We start from the raw sequence: 18,815 nt of genomic DNA, 5'->3' as shown, positions 1-18,815 counted from the left end.
TCCCTCACCCAGTTGCTGAGAGGATCAGTATCAAGCAACTCAGATGGCTCTGCAAGATACTCCTTCACCATTACCATGATGTGCTATCAAGTTGCAACTGACTTGCAGTGACCCCAGCAAGGGGCTTTCAAGGCAAGTGAGAAGCAGAGGTGCTTTGCCATTGCCTGCCTCTGCAGAGTCTTCCTTGGAGGAAGTGAAGTGAACTTAAGAAGGGAAGGGCATTTCACAAGTGAGGTGTCACCACCGAAAAAGCCCTGACTCTGGTTGCCACCCGCTGCTTCTTAAGTGTTGGCATGAGTGGTCACTTTAACCTAAAGAAGGAGCAGAGATCTCAGCAAACTGAAGCCTCTTGGTGTAGATGTAGACGTTGAAACAATTGTCGTTTATACATGGGAATTTTACCTGAGGTTCGTTCCTCTCTGGTCCCACACTTTCCTGTTGGGAATCTATGCACCAGCAGTCTCCAAGCTCAAATAAAGTCCCCGCCCCTTTAAATGCTGCTTTGTAATTGGCTTACTTTGTAGAGCTTACTGTGAGAGAAAATCCCCTCCCCAAAACCCAATTGCTGCATAAAAAAGCATTTTAAGAGCAAAAAACAAAAAAGGGAGCAATCTGAAAGGGCGGGGGAGAGAAATCCAAGCCTCTGTTTAAAAAAGCCTTTCTTCTGCTCAGAAAGAGCTCTGAGGAAGCCGGATGCATTTGAATCCCCACCTCTTTACACACTGCTTTGTAACTGGCTGTGAGAGAAACCAAATTTGGTGTCCGGTGCTTTGCATTATGCCCAGGGAAGAAACAGGTTAACAGAGGAACGGGAAGACCCGGGATTTGTAAGGGCTGGCAGCGAGGTCACCTCTAACGGATGGAAAACTCATGCATAACTCCAAGGAACAACTGAGACAGACCGGGGGTGAACGTGAGTGAAAGTACCCATGTATAAACGACCAATGTGTGTGAAAGGGCTTGTTCTCTAAACTTCTGGGGGCCCCAGTCAAAATTCTAACACCTCCCTCCCTCAGAGGCCAAAAGAAAGGCTCGAGGGAGACCAAGCCAGTTGGCAACCCTTCATGTGTGATGTCACTGCAGCGCACTGCTTTGTGGAGGCTCTTGGATTGTCTTTCTCCAAAGCGAATAATTGTGTGGGACTTTAAAAAAAAACTCTTCCTCTTCTTTTTCCCTTGTTCCACTTTGTTAGCATGCCATATTGACGTAACCTCAGGAAGTAGCTGTAATTGTGTTGGGTCCCCTCAGAGTACAGCTGTTGCAGAGCTGTGAGAGAACATCCCAAAAGTTATGTAAATCCCGACTGTTCTCGTGTCGTTTTGTGTCAGCGGGCCGGTTCGGCGTAGGGGTATGACGGATGCCATGTCAGGGCTCCCGGTCTTGAAAAGTCTGTCAGATTCCTGGTTGTTATTGTGTGTGTGTTAAGTGCCGTCAGGTAGCTTCCGACTCATGGCGACCCTATGAATCAAAGTCCTCCAAAATGTCCTATCTTTGACAGCCTTGCTCAGATCTTGCAAATTGAGGGCTGTGGCTTCCTTGATTGAGTCCGTCCATCTCTTGTTGGGTCTGCCTCTTTTCCTGCTGCCCTCAACTTTTCCTAGCATGACTTTTAGTGACTCTTGTCTTCTCATAATGTGACCAAAATATGATAGCCTCAGTTTAGTCATTTTAGCTTCTAAGGTCAGTTCAGGCTTGATTTGATCTTGAACCCACTGATTTGTTTTTTGGGCAGTCCACGGTATCCGTAACACTCTCCTCCAACACCACATTTCAAAGGAATCTACTTTCTTCCTATCAGCTTTCTTCAATGTCCAGCTTTTATCGGTGGCCAATAATGCCATAGCAGCTGATCTGCATAGCCCAATCTTGCCAGGTCTCAGCAGATAAGCAGGGTCAGGCCTGGTTAGTACTTGGATGGGAGACTGCCAAGGAAGGCTGGAGTCACTATGCAGAGGTGGGCGATGACAAACCACCTCCGAACATGTCTTGCCTTGACAATCCTATGGGGTTTTCAGTCAGCTGTGACTCAATGGCAAAAAAAAGAAGAAGAAGCAAAAATTGCTGGAACAATAAAATATTATCAGGAGTTGGAGGAATGTTTGGGTGGTGGCTAGAATAGATCTGTCAGCAAGCAGAGTTGGAGATAAGGCAAGTTTAGCATGTCGTGCAAATAGGGTAAAAAGCTGGAGAGGAAATTGTGGGCCGGGAGACTGGAACTAGGACAGAGGAAGATGGGTCGGGGCAGGGGAGTGGTCCTGATTCATGGCCTTGATCTTCAGCGTTCAGGATTATTCATTCATTGGTCCTAGTCCAGAATGAGTTTAATGCAACTCCCAGCCAAAGATGGGAAAGAGCCATGACCTGGTAGTAGAGCACGTGTTTTGTATGCAGAAAATCTGAAATTCATCCCCAGGTACCTCTTGTTAAGGGAGCAGGTGCTGACCTTTCTTTACTTGAGACTCTGGAGAGCAAGCTTGGTGTAGTGGTTAAGAGTGGTGGTTTGGAGCAGTGGACTCTGATCTGGAGAACTGGGTTTGATTCCCCACTCCTCCACATGAGCGGCGAAGGCTAATCTGGAGAACCAGGTTTGTTTCCCCACTCCTGCACATGAAGCCAGCTGGGTGACCTTGGGCTAGTCACACTCTCTCGGTTCACCTACCTCCCAGGGTGTCAGTTGGGGGGAGGGGAAGGGAAGGTGATTGTAAGCCAGTTTGATTCTTCCTTAAATGGTAGGAAAAGTCGGCATATAAAAACAAACCCTTCTTATTCTTCTGCCCATCAGAGTAGATGGTACTGAACGGCATGGACCAATGATTAAGGCAGCTTCATGTCAGGCTGAGACCTAATCAAGATATTTGCATACCAGTTTGCATACAGCATACTACGGGCAATGCTTTGTAGCATTCAGTTTCAGGTATGCGAAGAAGAAGAGTTGGTTATTATACCCCAATTTTCTCTACCTTTAAGGAGTCTCAATCGCCTTCCCTTCCTCTCTCTCCACAACAGACACCCTGTGAGGTAGGCAGGGCTCTGAGAGTTCAGAGAGAACTGTGACTAACCCACGGTCACCCAGCAGGCTTCATGTGGGGAAAACAACCAGTTTAGAGTCCACTGCTCATGCGGAGGAGAGGGGAATCCAACCCAGTTCTCCAGATTACCGTTTTGGCATAGCCGGATTGTGACAAGCCTTGTGCAACTTTCAGAAAACTTGTGAAACTTTCAAGGTGGGTTTGAGAGACTTGGGTTAAGCTGGTAAGAGGTTTGCGCCATGATGCACCTTAGGATAGTTCATAGCATCATTCAGCTTTTCTGACACTGGTGTGTGTGTGTGTTCCACTAATCCACAGCAGGACTGTGAATAATACGGTGTTGTTAGTAACCAAACTGAAAATAACATCCGTATGGGAACATTAAGCGTTCCCCGCCCGCCACATGAATTTTCCAGTCTTTGAAATGCTCTATATAGTAATAAAACTGTTAATGTAATGTGTGTGTGTGTTGAGTTGTTGATGTTGTTGTTTTCTTGGCGCATATATACAACGTTGGCGAGCACAGCAGAGTTGGGTGGGGTGCTGCCTTGGCATCTTTAGGAATTAAGGTTTATATGTCAATTCTTGTAGTCTTTTCATGACATTGAATTGCACAGATGTTTTTAAATGTTGGATGTTGTTCCGCTGTACACTGCATTGGTCAGGCCGCACCTGGAGTATTGTGTGCAGTTCTGGAGGCCTCACTTCAAAAAGGATGTGGACAGAATGGAGCACGTGCAGAGAACAGTGACGAGGATGATCAGGGGCCTGGAGACCGAGCCCTACAAGGAAAGGCTGAGGGACTTGGAAATGTCCAGTCTAGAAAAGAGGAGGTTGAGGGGGGGGGGGACATGATTTCTCTCTTTAATGATTTGAAGGGCTGTCACTTAGAGGAGGGCATGGAGCTGTTCCTGTTGGCAACAAAGGATAGAACTCGCAATGTGTGTGTTAAGTGCTGTCAAGTCGCTTCTGACTCATGGTGACCCTATGAATCAATGTCCTCCAGAACATCCTATCCTTAACAACCTTGCTCAGATTTTGCAAATTGAGGGCCGTGACTTCCTTTATGAAGTCAATCCATCTCTTGTTGGGTCTTTCTCTTTTCCTGCTGCCTTCAGCTTTTCCTAGCATGACGGTCTTTTCCAGTGACTCTTGTCTTCTCATAATGTGACCAAAGTAAGATAGCCTCTGGTCATTTTAGCTTCTAGGGTCAGTTCAGGCTTGATTTGATCTAAAGCCCACTGATTTGACTCTTAATAATGGGTTTAAATTAAGAATTTTTTTTTTTACAGTAAGAGTTGTTCGACAGTTGAATCAGCTGCCTAGGGAGGTGGTGAGCTCCCCCTAACTGGCAGTCTTTAAGGAGAGGCTGGACAAGCACTCGTCAGGGATGCTCTAGGCTGATCCTGCATTAAGCAGGGGGCTGGACTAGGTGGCCTGTATGGCCTCTTCCAACTCTACGATTCTATGATTCACTTCAAGACAAGGCTCAGGCAGCAGGCCCTTGAAGGAGGTTTAGGCTTGAACACACAATCCTTCTTTCCCTTACATGTGGTGAGTGAATTGCAATGCAGTCCTGAACAGCTGAATGCAGTCCTGAACAGCTGAAAATGGTGTTTGGGTATTGCATTTAGACCAGTGGTTCCCAAACCTTTTGGGCCACTGCTCACTTGGTCCCACAAACTCAACCCCAGCACCCTCTACCCTATCCAACAACACAGTTGAAGGGGCCCACCTCTAGCGCCTCCTGCTGCCCCCTTGTTTCTTAGTGCCCCCCTAGGTAATCCCACCGCACCCCAGAGGGTGGTACTGCCCACTTTGGAAACCACTGATTTAGACCCTGCTTTTCAGCCAGATTGGCTCCAAGAGCAGTTTCCAGTTCTAATCTGCAATAATATGCAATGGAAATAATGGTTCCTGTTGGCTGGCTCCTTTCTCTTGGGTCCTCTTCCTTCATGGCGGCAAGGGGGCTTGAGGTGGGAACAAAGATGACTCAGGTGTGCCCCCCCAAGCTTCCTGCTGACCCAGCTGCTGTTGCTGCTGCTTCAACCCATTGAGTGAGAGCTTCTGTTTTTCTGCTAATAAGGAAGACAGATGTGGGGCACATTAGGGAATCGCCTGTGGCCAACAACACCCACTAGAAAACTTGTGGGCTCTGTAGCTTCCAGAGGTATTCCAAGCATTCCACATGTTCTTCAAACACTTTTAAAGAGTTTTCCTTCTGACTGTAAGCAACTGAGAGCCAGCGTGGTGTGGTGGTTAAGAGCGGTGGTTTGGAGCAGTGGAGTCTGTCTGATCTGGAGAACCGGGTTTGATTCCCTACTCCTCCACATGAGCAGCAGAGGCTAATCTGGTGAAGTGGATTTGTTTCCCCACTCCTCCACATGAAGCCAGCTGGGTGACCTTGGGCTAGTCACACTCTCTCAGCCCCACCTACCTCCCAGGGTGTCTGTTGTGGGGAGGGGAGGAGAAGGTGAATGTAAGCCGGTTTGATTCTGCCTTAAGTGGTAGAGAAAGTCGGCATATAAAAACCAGCTCTGCTTCTGCTTCTTCTCCTTCTCCCTTCTCCTCCCTTCTGTTTGAAAATGAGAAAACGGGCGGTGGAAGGGCCCTATAGCACTTAAGGTTTGCATTGCATTAAATTAATCTGAATATGGGTGGAAAGAAGCATGTGGTTGTGGGAGGGCAGGCCCAGATACAGCTGTTCGGAAGGCCTGCCCAGAATCCTGAACCCTGCATGCCGTTTTGTGGGAGGAACAGATGCTGGGAGAGTTATGATTTATGATACTGGCTGCTGCCAAAAGCGTTTGAACTGCATGCTAGGGCTAAGCGAAATCAAATGATGCTGTGAAATGAATTGACACTTAGCATATTTTGTTAATTGCAAATAGACGGTCTGCGCTGATCAAAAAAGTCACTCATCCTGGATACGTTCTTTTCATTCTGTTTCCCCCTCGCCACCCCTCCCTGGTTACAAATCAGGAATGCATTCAAACAGCCCTGTTGCCAGGCTTTTCCCAAGGCTGACCCTTATATAAAAGCTTTTAGAAGTAAAGCCCCATCTGGATCTCACAGACAAAAGTATCCTGTATGGGTGTGTGTGAGAGAGATAGCAGCAGCATGCTACTATTAATATTAGTATTAGTTAGGGTCATTCTCCACCACTTAAGGAAGAATCAAACCGGCTTACAATCACCTTCCCTCCCCCTCCCCACAACAGACACCCTGTGAGGTAGGTGGGGCTGAGAGAGTTCAGAGAGAACTGTGACTAGCCCAAGGTCACCCAGCAGGCTGCGTGTGTAGGAGTGGGAAAACCAACCCGATTCACCAGATTAGCGTCCGCTGCTCATGTGGAGGAGTGGGGAATCAAACCCAGTTCTCCAGATTAGTCCACCGCTCCAAACCACCGCTCTTAACCACTAAAAATGACTGACACAAGTATGTGGTTAAGAGTGAGAACTTGCCAAACTTTGCAAGCTGAAGTAGTTGCTAGGCCTTGTAGCTGCTTTTAAGTAATTGTTCAGCTAGTGATTTTGCGTTGGCTCTCCAAGGTCCCTGAAGGAACAAAACTGCTCTTCCACAGGACAGTGGTTCTATCATTCCCCCAAACTGGGAAGAGTTTTAAGAGTCTGCCTGTTATGAATTAGGAGGCTGTACTGTGGGGTAATGAGATTAAAAACAGCTCTTACAGAGGGGAAGAGAAAAAATTGGAGAGGCCTCAGCTCTGTTGTGATCCATGGGATTTGTATGTAAAGTCCCTGGTTCAATCCCGGCCTTTGCCAGTTACAAAGAATATCTGTTATTATGGGAGAGCTGCTCTACCTTGGACAGGAGTGGCTGGGATTCAATACACGTTACTGGGCTTGATGGGTGAATGGCCCAAGTCAGTAAAAACGGATACTAGTCATGATGCATCCCTATTCTCTCCAGGTCAGAGGAGCATGCCTATTAGGTGCTTTGGAACACAGGCAGGATGGTGGTGCTGCAGTCGTCTTGTTTGTGGCTTCCTAGAGGTCCCTGGTTGGCCACTGTGTGAACAGGCTGGTGGACTTGATGGGCCTTGGTCTGATCCAGCATGGCTTTTCTTATGTTCTTTTGAGTGGGCATGTTCATGGAGGATAGGGCTAAAGTTGTGATTTTCAGATCAAAGTAGATTGATTTTTTGTGGTATACAGCTTCTGGGTCTAGAAATCCTCCAAGCCTAATCTCAGATTTGTCAGACTTAGTTAAGTTCCTCCAGCGACTCACCTGAAATCAACCAATAAACTCTTATTACTCAGCAGGGATATGAACCCCACTCTTTCTGACCCACATTCAGACTGGGTCCGTTACACCAGGGGTGTCAAACTCAGTTGTTACGAGGGCCGGATATGACATAAATGTCACTTTGTCGGGCCGAACCATGTGTACCATAAAATTTAATTTGGTCACAGTCTAAATCTGTGATTTTATGTCTATTTGTGTTGTATGTTGACATGAACATGTTGGTTTGGCAGGCTATTGCAGGACCTTATATTTAGTTATTGATTGTAGCTTGTAATAAATATATACATATTTTGAATTGATATAACCTTTACATTGTATAACCTTGGCCTTGGATGTTGATTTTTTTTCTTGACCATAAAATTTAATAGTGCTTCTAATAAATTATATATTTTCATTATTTATATATTTTTTCATCCCACCCAACCCTTGGGGACCCATCCACCATAAAATTTAATTCCAGGTACCGGAGATACAAACTTTATAGAAGACACAGGCATAGTCAATTAATGATGTGATTTTGTACTTTATTTTTTACTTAAAATGCATGCTTAACACAATAACACTCTTACAGTATTTTTTTTAAATTTAACTTCTTTGATCATTGATAGCTCGGGACGGAGGGCAGGGGCTTCTTCGGCTAGCTAGTGGCCGGATAAGAGCTCTCAAAGGGCCAGATCTGGCCACCTCTGCATTACACCAAACCTTTTGATTCATAAAGCACGATTGGGTTGTGAGTGTCTTTTTAGCCTAAAGACGCTTACTTGTGCAAGGTATTCTTGGGGTGTCGTTGGACATCCAGAAACCTTTTCGGAAGCAATGCCTGCATGTGCAGAGACAAAGAAGGCGCCGGAAATAAAAGAAATGACATCACCTCTTTGGTCTCTGAGGTCTGTTTTGCCAAGGAAGTTTACAGTCGGGCTTAGATTTATGATCTGCCTTAAGAGCTCTGCTTTGCTGTCCTGGAGTGTCCTTATATAGTAATTGTTTTAGCATTACTTCTGTGAGGTTTTTTTTTTTTTTAACTTGCTGAGTTCCCCCCCCCCCCATCTGACAAATGAATGGGATGTGGTTTCAGACAACAGTCTGTCCTTTAATCTGGTCATTCCAAACCTCTTATTCTGGAGGTCCAGACTTTGTTTAGGACCAAACTAGGATGGTCATCCACCGGTTTGAATTCACATGTAGTCAGTAGCAGTGGAACAGAGCAAAAGAGCCTTCCAACTTGAAAGGCTTTAAGAGGGGAGTGGTCATGGTCATGGAGGAGAGGGCTATTCATGGCTACTAGTAAAAATGAATACTAGTCATGATTAAAATCTATTCTCTCCAGGATCAGAGGAGCATGCCTATTATATTGGGTGCTGTGGAACGCAGGGAGGATAATGCTGCTGCAGTTGTCTTGTTTGTGGACTTCCTAGAGGCCCCTGGTTGGCCACTGTGTGAACAAACTGCTGAATTTGATGGACTTTGGTCTGATCCAGCGTGGCTTTTTTATGATCTGATGTTCTCTCCAGTATCAGAGTGAATTGCAAGTGGTCACTTATAGGGGCAAAAGGAATTCAAGGGCACAAGTGAGTTAAATGTGTTTCCTATCCCTGGTGGCCCCTACAGCTGCTAAAACAGCTGCCTCTTTGTCTGCCAGCGTGGTGCTGTGGTTTACAGCAGCGGACTGTAATCTGGAGAACTGGGTTTGATTCCCCAGTCCTCCACATGAGCAGCGGACGCTAATCTGGTGATTCGGGTTGGTTTCCCCATCGTGGAGAGAGCCAGCGTGATATAGTGATTAAGAGCGGTGGTTTGGAGCGGTGGTCTCTAATCTGGAGAACCGGGTTGGTTTCCCCACTCCTCCACATGAAGCCAGCTGGGTGACCTTGGGCTAGTCACAGTTCTCTTAGGGCTCTCTCAGCCCCACCTACCTCACAGGGTGTCTGTTGTGGGGAGGGGAAGGGAAGGTGATTGTAAGCCGGTTTGATTCTTCCTTAAGTGATGAAGAAAGTCAGCATATAAAAACCAATTCCTCTTCTTCTTCTTCATATGGGTGCTTGGTTGCTCTATAGTGTGACAGAATGCTGAGAGAATGTGTGGGCAGCTGGCTTTTCTGTGTGGGCAGCTGGCTTTTTTTACATGCACAAGAGGAGACCCGTGAAAGGTCCCCCACAATTCAGTTATTGAAATGTGATTTTTCAGAATTGCTGTCTTTAAGACATTGTGGTTCTCTATATAGCATCGTCAATGTACATGCCTTGCTTTGCATGCAGAAGGTCCCAGCATCTCCAGTTAAAAAGGACTGGGAAAGGCCTCTGGTGGAGACCCTGGAGACCCTGCCTGTCAAAAAAGACAAGACTGAGCTGGATAGACCAATCGTCTGACTCAATAGAATTCAGCTTCATGTGCTGAAGATCGCTGGGCAATTATGTCGGAGGTCTTGGGTCTTGGGAAGGGGTTTGTGAGCTACAGTTGAGCAATACGTTCATTCTGAATCATGGGAAATAAACCTAAGGAGGTCATCCAGGGCAAAACCACAGTTTGAAATCTGAGTTGGCTTCCAGGCACGATAATCTATACATAGTGACTTTTTGCAAGATGGGGCTTTTCTAGAAAACTCTACCCAGGCCTGCTGTTTATGGTGACTTGCTAGACTGGTAACCATCAGCAGCTGCATGAGTATGTTTGCCTTGATAAATCTCATGATATTTTCATACATTTCTGCCTATTCCCCCTCACACAGATACTGAAGCAATCGTGCACAGAGATTTTGAATCTGGAGCCCTCAAGTGTTTGTGTAGGAGGTGAGTTACTAGGATTGGAAAACAATATGCAGATATTAATGAAAACTTTCTCTCTTGGGTCAAATGAGTAATTCAGAATTCAGAATTCCATGTGCTGAGTAGGAAGATGTGAATTAAACGTGCTTCTCTTCCTCTTCCTTTATGCTAGGCCTTGAGCAACTGGTTACGAAATGCATTCATCTGCCACCACTGAATTAAAGTTAAGTTTATATAAAAACAGGCAATGAGAAGAACTTTTACACACATTTATTTTTATGTTGCACAACAAAGCATTCTGATTCGAAATTATAAATACGTTTGGGTCCGTTCCAGCCTGCTTTTTAGCTCAGTCTTGGCCAATTCCCTTCCTTATTGCAGCCTCTGTTCCAAATGTTTTTGTTTTTTAATCTATGCAGGTCTTCATGACCCCAAACATAGCCTTTTTGGTGGTCAAAGGAGACTCCCCCTTACACCAGGGGAAAAACTGTCCAGATCCTACCCTTGGTATTTCCACTGAGAATTGCCAAGAGACACTACACTTAAAATCACTGCTGAAAATACTAGGCCCCCCCATGAAATTTCTAAGCACCGTGGCAACCTGTTACTTTGGATTTGACAAGCCCTACTATTATGCCAAGGTATGCATTGCAAATTCAAACCATATGGTCGATTTTCACTTTTTTGACAAGGAGCCCAGAATTATGTCCATACCCTGACATCAGTTCTTGTGATGTAAGTCAGGCTAGTTATTGGTAACTTTTCTAAGGGAACCTAGTGATTCTCGTAGGTTATCCGGGCTGTGTAACCGTGGTCTTGGTATTTTCTTTCCTGACGTTTCGCCAGCAGCTGTGGCCGGCATCTTCAGAGGAGTAACACTGAAGGACACTGTTACTCCTCTGAAGATGCCGGCCACAGCTGCTGGCGAAACGTCAGGAAAGAAAATACCAAGACCACGGTTACACAGCCCGGATAACCTACGAGAACCAATGAACTCTGACCATGAAAGCCTTCGACTATATTTTGGCACCTAGTGTGTTTCATGACTGATTTGAGATTTGGCATTGATTTCGTGCAATGCATGAATTTTAATATTGCCGCAGAAGATTTGAAGAAATCATAATATATGCAAGAATATATTTTAACAGTTGATTTCTGAGTATGGATCTTTTGCATGTCTCGGCCTCTTCATTATTTCCCAGGAGTGATGAGCCAGGCAGACTCCCCTGGTATCCTAATTGGTTTGAGAGATTACAAACTGACCTCTGTCTTTGCACTTTCCAGAGGCGTTCCAGGTTGTTCTCAGAGGAAGCGGCTTCACGCTGGGCAGGACGCAAGACAGTGTCATCTGCAGTTACTTTGTGAACGAAACCATACGGAGTAAGTCTCTGTGATAAATAGTAAAACTGTGGAACTCCCTGCCCCAGGATGTGGGGATGGCGGCCAACTTGGAAGGCTTTAAGAGGGGAGCGAACATGTTCATAAAGGAGAGGGCTACCCATGGCTACTAGTCAAAATGGCTACTAATCATGATGCATACCTATTCTCTTCAGGATCAGAGGAGCAAGCCTATTATATTAGGTGCTGTGGAACACAGGCAGGATGCTGCTGTTACAGTCAGTCTTGTTTGTGGGCTTCCTAGAGGCACCTGTTTGGCCACTGTGTGAACAGACTGCTGGACTTGATGGGCCTTGGTCTGATCCAGCATGGCCTTTCTTATGTTCTTATAAATCCAGTGGACTGTTACGTAGTGCAGTTGTGAAGTTGGTGCATTCACACCCTTCTGTCTTGCTCCTGGCCCCATTGTCCTTTCCATGCATCTGGGGAAAGCGTGGTACTCAGAGCAAAAGAACAGCAAAGGCAACTCCCTCCTCCACCCTTCCATGTATGTTCTCTTCTTCGTCTTCATCATCTTCATCGTCTTCTTTGTCTTCTTGGTCTTCTTCTTCTTCGTCTTCCACAGGTAGACTTTTCCTATCCCTGATACCAAGGACATGGTCACATTTGTGACACCGTGAAGCAGTCACTTCTACCAACCCTGCCACTTAAGGGTTTGAATCCCCCCAGCCCACTTTCATTACTGTGTACAAAATTATTGAAGAAGAAGAGTTGGTTTTTATATGCCGATTTTCTCTACCTTTTAAGGAGAATCAAACCAGCTTACAATCTCCTTCTTTTTCTCTCACCACAACAGACAGCTTGTGAGGTAGGTGGGGCTGAAAGCTCCGAGAGCTCTGTGACTAGCCCAAGGTCATTCAGCAGGCTTCATGTATAGGAGTGGGGAAACCAACCCAGTTCTCCAGATTAGAGTCCACCAAGCTGATTGCAGGTTGAAGACTCTGTGACCGATCGGTCTGATGATTTATGGCCTGTGTATTGTGCTGCAGGGGGCTGTTTTTATCTGTGTGGGTATTGCATTTGGCTGGGTTATTCCTCCCCCCCCCCCACCTTAACATTTTGAAGGGGGAAAAAAACTCTTGCCAAATGGTGGAACGGAAACCTGCCAAAGACAACAGCAGAAGACCAACCTCCCCTCCCTCGCCCCTCTCTAAAAATGAGAGCATTTAAGACAAAAGCATATGGACGTACGATAACCCACTCTGTTACTGCTAGCAGCAGATCTGGAGCTAGCAGTTGGTGCAAAATGTACTTACTCTCAAAAGGAAACGTTCGCACTTCGTGGGCCTGTTGATTTCCATCTTATAGCCGTTAGAAAACTGGGTGTTGTTGTTTTTTTTTCATTCAAAGAGGGAGGCAGCCAGAAATGGTGACTAAGCCACGTGAGAGCCGTGGTGGCCCAGTGGAGAGAGAGCTGGGGATGTTTTATAGCGTGAGCGGAAGGATGCTCTAGCCTCTTATCTGTGCCAAAGGACCGAGGGCTGCTGGGAGGGAAGATTTAGGGAAGACAGCTTTAAAAGGGGATTACACAGATTCGTGGAGGAGAGGTCTATGGGGGCGATAGCCAGGGTGACTAAAGGGTCATAGGACCATATCACGCCAGTTTTGGCCTATCTTCACTGGCTCCGTCAGCACTTTTGCAAATGGGTATGGACCAAGATAGACTATAAATGAAAGAGTCAAAGATACTGAGCGTCACGGATCTCTTGAGATCCCCTGCCTTTATAGCACCTTAACATTGCAGGTATATTCTAGCACCAGCTACATATTTATACTCCCTGGAAAGGAACACACATAGGAGGGCCTATACACTGGCCAGATGTGCATCTGCCATATTAGAAGGGAGATTTAAGAAGATCCCCAGGGTGGAGAGACTTTGCCCGTGTAACACAGGGGAGCTGGAAACCATTGAGCATGTATTTTTTAGATGTCCCCTCTAACAAGTCAGCCCGCTTCAATATTATTGACCCTTTGATTAGGGAAATGGGCTCTGGGGATGAGGATGAATGGACCCAAAGGTTTCTGCTGGGAGACAGCTCACCAATCACCACCCGGGCTGCAAAATATTGTGCCGTGGCAATGAAGCTACGTCGCCTTAATGTACATCCTTAATCTGTGGAAATGTAAACATCTACTCTGTATGGTCAGTTTCTGTTTTACCTGTTTTATCTCGCATACTAGCCACAAATAAAATTTATTTGTTTATTTGTCACTGGCTTCCAATTGGTTTCCAGGTTTGGCCTGTCTTCACTGGCTTCCAGCACAATTCAAGGTGCTGGTTTTTACCTTCAAAACCCTGTATCAGGGCTGTCGAACTCAATTGTTATGAGGGCCGGATATGACCTAAATGTCACTTGGTTGGGCTGGGCTCACTAGCCCAGATTGAGAGTGGGTGGTGATGGTGGCTTTCTCGGCTGCTTCGCGGGATGGATAAGAGCTCTCAAGGGGCTGGATCCGTCCCACAGACCTTATGTTTGACACCCCTTCCCTATATGGTTTGGGACCAACATACTTGAAGGACCGCCTAATCCCTTATGAACCTGCCCCACCATTACGGTCATTTTTGAAGGCCCTGCTTTGGGTATCCCTGGCTTCTGAGATCAGGCAGGTTGCAACCCGGGAGAGGGCCTTCTTGGTCATGGCACCAAAGCTCTGGAACTCTCTCCCCAGAGAGATTCATCTGTCCCTTTCTGTTGCTGTCTTCTGCCATCAGGTGAAGACTTCTTTGTTTCATCTGGCATTCCTTCAATCATCCCTCCTTCCTAACCAACATTTTAATGTTTTGTAGGTATTTTAACAGTTTTTTTAAACTCTTTTAAAATTGTTTTAATGATGTATGTTTGTGAGGGGGGGTTGATTTTAATGGTTTTATAATACAATTTTATCTTGAATGTTTTAAATTGTTAGCTGCCTTGGCAGCCCTTGTAAGGGCAGAAAGGTGAGATATGAATTTTGGAAATATAAACAAACAAACCTCCCCATTCAGAGGCAGTAAACCTCTCAATGCCAGTGTCAGGAGGCAACATCAGGGGAAGGCCTTAGCCTCTACGTGCTGTTTGCTGGACCTCCAGAGGAACTGGTTGGCCACTGTGTGAGAGGGGATGCTGGACTAGATGGACCCCTGGTCTGATCCAGCGGGGCTCTTCTCTCGTTCTTAAGATCTTCCAGTCCCCAGCTGGATTTAAAGGCCTGCTCAAAATGTACCTCTGCGTCTTCTCAAACTGGTCAGCCTCCTCTGCATTATCTCTGCATACCTCTTTCCTTGTATGTCTAGTTTTGTACACCATTATCTTGAGGATAGGGCCTGTGTCCTTATTTGGATGTCTGTATAGCACCAGGTTACTGGAGAAGCTCTAGAAGGAATTAGTAATTTAAAAAAGTAATCTTCCTCTCGCTTATTATTTTTGCAATGGTATGTGAACTGGTATATTGGAGTGGTTACGAGATTTGCAGTGCAACCTTGTCCAGGGGTATTCAAGTTCAAGAGCATTGATATCGATTGATTTAGATTACTCTGCATGGGATTTCACTGTTAAATGAGGTATGAATGAGAAAATCCCTGGGTTGTATGCTTGCCAAAGTTTGACGCTTTCCTCCAGCCTAAGAGCCAGTGTGGTGTAGTGGTTAAGAGCGGTGGTTTGGAGCAATGGACTCTGATCTGGAGAACTGGGTTTGATTCCCCACTCCTCCACATGAGCAGCAGACGCTAATGTGGTGAACTGGATTTGTTTCCCCACTCCTCCACACGAGCGGCGGAGGCTAATCTGGTGAACCGGTTCGGTTTCCCCACTCCTACACATGAAGCCAGCTGGGTGACCTTGGGCTAGTCACAGCTCTCTTAGAGCTCTCTCAGCCCCACCTGCCTCACAGGGTGTCTGTTGTGGGGAGGGGAAGGGAAGGTGATTGTAAGCCGGTTTGATTCTTCCTTAAGTAGTGGAGAAAGTTGGCATATAAAAACTAACTCTTCTTCTTCATCTTCTTCTTAGGGCCCTCCCTCCATTGGAGGAGGCTAAATCCTTTTTCTTCCAGGCACACACTAGGTATCTAAGTTAGCTACCAAAGTGGCTAAAAATTTAAAACATACGTGATAAAATCACATTTTAAAAACTATTAAAATCAACCCCCCCAAACAAAAACCACATCATTAAAACGAATTCACAACAGATCTAAAATACATACAAAGACATAAAAACAGCAGTTAAAACATTGGTCAAGAAGGAGGGGTCACTTGAGGAATGCCAAATGAAACAAAAAGTCTTCACCAGCTGGTGGAGAAGGGCCAGTAACAGTTAGTGGGGGAATGCCAAACAAAACAAAAAAATCTTCACCACCGGTGGAAGAGAGCGATAGAGACACATATATGACTGTTCCTGGGTTGAGCGTTCCAGAGCTTTGGTGCCCCAACTGTTCTCTCTCTCCGCCTCCGCTTCCCCCTTTTGCAGCCTGGATCGCACAGTTGTTTTAGGGTTTATAAGAATTTAACATTTGCCAAGAGATTTCAGAGCTATCCTAAGCAGAAATACAAGGTTGAGTCCTTTCCTTCCCAGCTCCCATGACCCACTGGTCGTGAGCAGTTAATGGGGAGTTTTTTCTTATTTCTTTAAGGAAAATATGGTGGAGAGATGCTTGGGCCACTGCCATTGTTATACTTGGATCTCTCTCTCCACCAGCAAAAAGGGGACTATTTTATCACCTATTACTGTGACAGGTAGTTGTGTTAAAATAGAAGTAATCCATTGGTCACGTTGGAGTTTGAAATGGGGACACTCCAGCGTCATGTGAGAAAGCGCATCAATTTTCTTCATGTTGCACTAGCAGAGTCTTTCTGAGTAGGGTAAATTGCCGCACCTTCCATTTAGCACTGCTGAAGGCTCGGCATTCAGACAAGCAAGCATAAAGGCTCTTTAGAAATCCGGGACTGTTAAATTACTGAAATATAGTGGAGTTTGCAGAGGAGGAAGGACACCTAAGACAAGGCTGAGTCCATTGACTTCAACAGACTTAGAAATCCTCTGCTTAAGATTTCACTGTTGGAGTGCGTAGCAACAGCATAAACCTTGCTGTTTTTGCAAGCGATGCTGAGAGGTCTGGGATGCTGTATCCTCTCTGTGGCTATGGAAAAGCCCGGCTAGCTGGTCATTTGCTAGCAAGGCCAGTTTCAAAGTGAGGGTCAGTATTTGCCAGGACTGCAGAGCTTGAGAAGGTGCAGAAAAGAGCAAACAAAATGATTGGGACTAGAGGAACTGCCCTTTGAGGAGCGGGTAAAACACTTAGGGCTGTTTAGCTTGAAAAGAAGGCGGTTAAGGGGAGACATGATGGAGGCCTATAAAATTATGCATGGTATGGAGAGAGTGGACAGGAAGAAGCTCTTCTCCCTCTCTCATAATACTAGAACAGGGGTCATCTGCTGAAGCTGGAGGGTGAGAGATTGAAAACAGATAAAAGGAAGTATTTCTTCATACAATGCATAGGTAAATTGGGGAGGGCCTGAGGGAGGGGAGGGTTTGGGGAGGGGAGGGACTTCAATGCCATAGAGTCCAATTGCCAAAGCGACCATTTTCCCCAGGTGAAATGATCTCTATTGGCTGGAGATCAGTTGTAATAGCAGGAGGTCTCCAGCTAGTATCTGGAGGTTAAACCAAAATTCACACAGAAAACCTATATTCCAAGCAATTTCAATATAATTCCGATATTACCATCATAATGCAAAAGTCATATCAAAGCACTTTTGCATTATGATGGTAATATTGGAATTATATTGAAATTGCTTGGAATATAGGTTTTCTGTGTGATTTTTGGTTTAACTATTATATACACAGAAGTGTCCATTTTTGTACCAGTACCTGGAGGTTGACAATTCTAGCCAGAAGGTTTACTTCATACTGGGCCATTGGTGGGGAAGTCTATAAGAGGAGCAGAGAGTCTTGTAAAAACAGAAAGATGGAGCACCCTGAACATTTGGACAAACGTCTGGAGGATTCCATGGAAGCCCCCTGTGGTTTCCATGATGTACAGATGAATGGCTACGAGCTTGACTTTGAAAGGGAAAGTAAGGCTTGGATTCAAACATTTATGACCCAAAAAATCTGCTCTGGAAAAAAAACAATAACAACTAAAATTCTTTCCCAAGTAAGAATGGACTTGGCTACATTGTACGGATTAATCCAGCGTATGTTGAATTAATTTGCATGATTTGTTCTGCTCCTGCTGGGTTCCGGGAGGGGCAAAGAGAATCGAGGTACCACTTTTGAGCACTGAATTACTGAAAGACTGGGATCTCCCTCTGGCTGCTGAGATTTTTTAGCCGGCAGTGCCCACTCTCTTTCGACTCTATTGTTGCATTCTATCAGGCTTAGAAATACATTTTTTTTAAAGAAGTTGAAATTTGCTGAATGCCATACCCCCCAAACCTGTTTCTGCAGTGTACCGAACAGCCCCCTGATTCAGAACGGCGGGCAAAAGGATTATCCCCAATCTTAGCCCCGTTGTCTTCAAGGCTCAGCTTCTCATCTGCTTAAATAATGCAGTGCATTAAGATTGTGTGATGCTTTGTTTTTCAGATGAAAAGCCCATAAAGGTGGAATCTAATTATATGCTCTGTCCAGCACCCGTTCTATATGAAGTTGGCGAGTAAGTATTTCACCCAGTGACTACGCTGGGCCACGTTAGTGTGCGATGGGAGACCTCTAAGCAGTGCTGTGAGCAATTACATAAATAAAAGCTCCCACGAGCTTGAACTATCAGTTCCCAGAGGGAGGATGCCTGGTGTGTGTCTGTATGAGTCGCTGGTCAAGCCATTCGATTTTCCTATCCATCCCCACTGAGATGTATGTGTGTCTGCTTCTGGTGTTACTAAGCCACTTTGCATGAGTCTCTCCTTCTACAGTTAAAAGACAGGCTTAGAAGAGTGTGTGGTATGTTACTGTAGGATGCCCTGTGTGGTACAGGTGTTAATGTGTCAGATTGTAAATGAGGAGACCCAGGTTCAAATCCCCACTTAGCCATGAAGCTCACTGTGGGACCTTAGGCTCTGCATACGCTGTTAGCATGAGCTACCTCCCAGGATTTTCGTGAAGATAAAATGGAGGGAAAAGGAACTGTATTTGCTGTCCTGAGCTGCTGAGGGGACGGGTAAGATGAAACTACAATATCTAGATGAAACAGTGATTCACTGAGGGTGGAGTAGATTTGCACAATAACAGCCCATTCTTGAGAGCTGCAGCGGCCTGGGACGGCGTGGTCGCGGTGCTGCCGCGGCACCTCCAGAGAGGTTTTGCCTTGGCAGTGGGAGTGGGGAAGGGCTATTTAAAAATTAAAAAAAATAGGAAAGTGGGGGGGAACAGCGGTGCTGCACCAACAA

The 18,815-nt window shown here is 45.7% G+C and overlaps 1 protein-coding gene across 1 annotated transcript in view; it reads left to right on the top strand.

The window, feature by feature from the left end:
- Positions 1-18,815, top strand: part of ANTXR2 (ANTXR cell adhesion molecule 2) — a 159,801-nt gene that overhangs the window by 42,276 nt on the left and 98,710 nt on the right. Inside the window, exons 8-10 of the mRNA XM_056855512.1 lie at positions 10,021-10,081; positions 11,342-11,437; positions 18,016-18,085. Of these exons, the coding sequence (XP_056711490.1) occupies positions 10,021-10,081; positions 11,342-11,437; positions 18,016-18,085 (227 nt within the window). The remainder of the gene's footprint in view (positions 1-10,020; positions 10,082-11,341; positions 11,438-18,015; positions 18,086-18,815) is intronic.

Source organism: Euleptes europaea, chromosome 9 (assembly GCF_029931775.1).
Source record: "Euleptes europaea isolate rEulEur1 chromosome 9, rEulEur1.hap1, whole genome shotgun sequence".
NCBI lineage: Eukaryota > Metazoa > Chordata > Lepidosauria > Squamata > Sphaerodactylidae > Euleptes > Euleptes europaea.
This window is presented reverse-complemented; position numbering and strand designations above follow the sequence as displayed.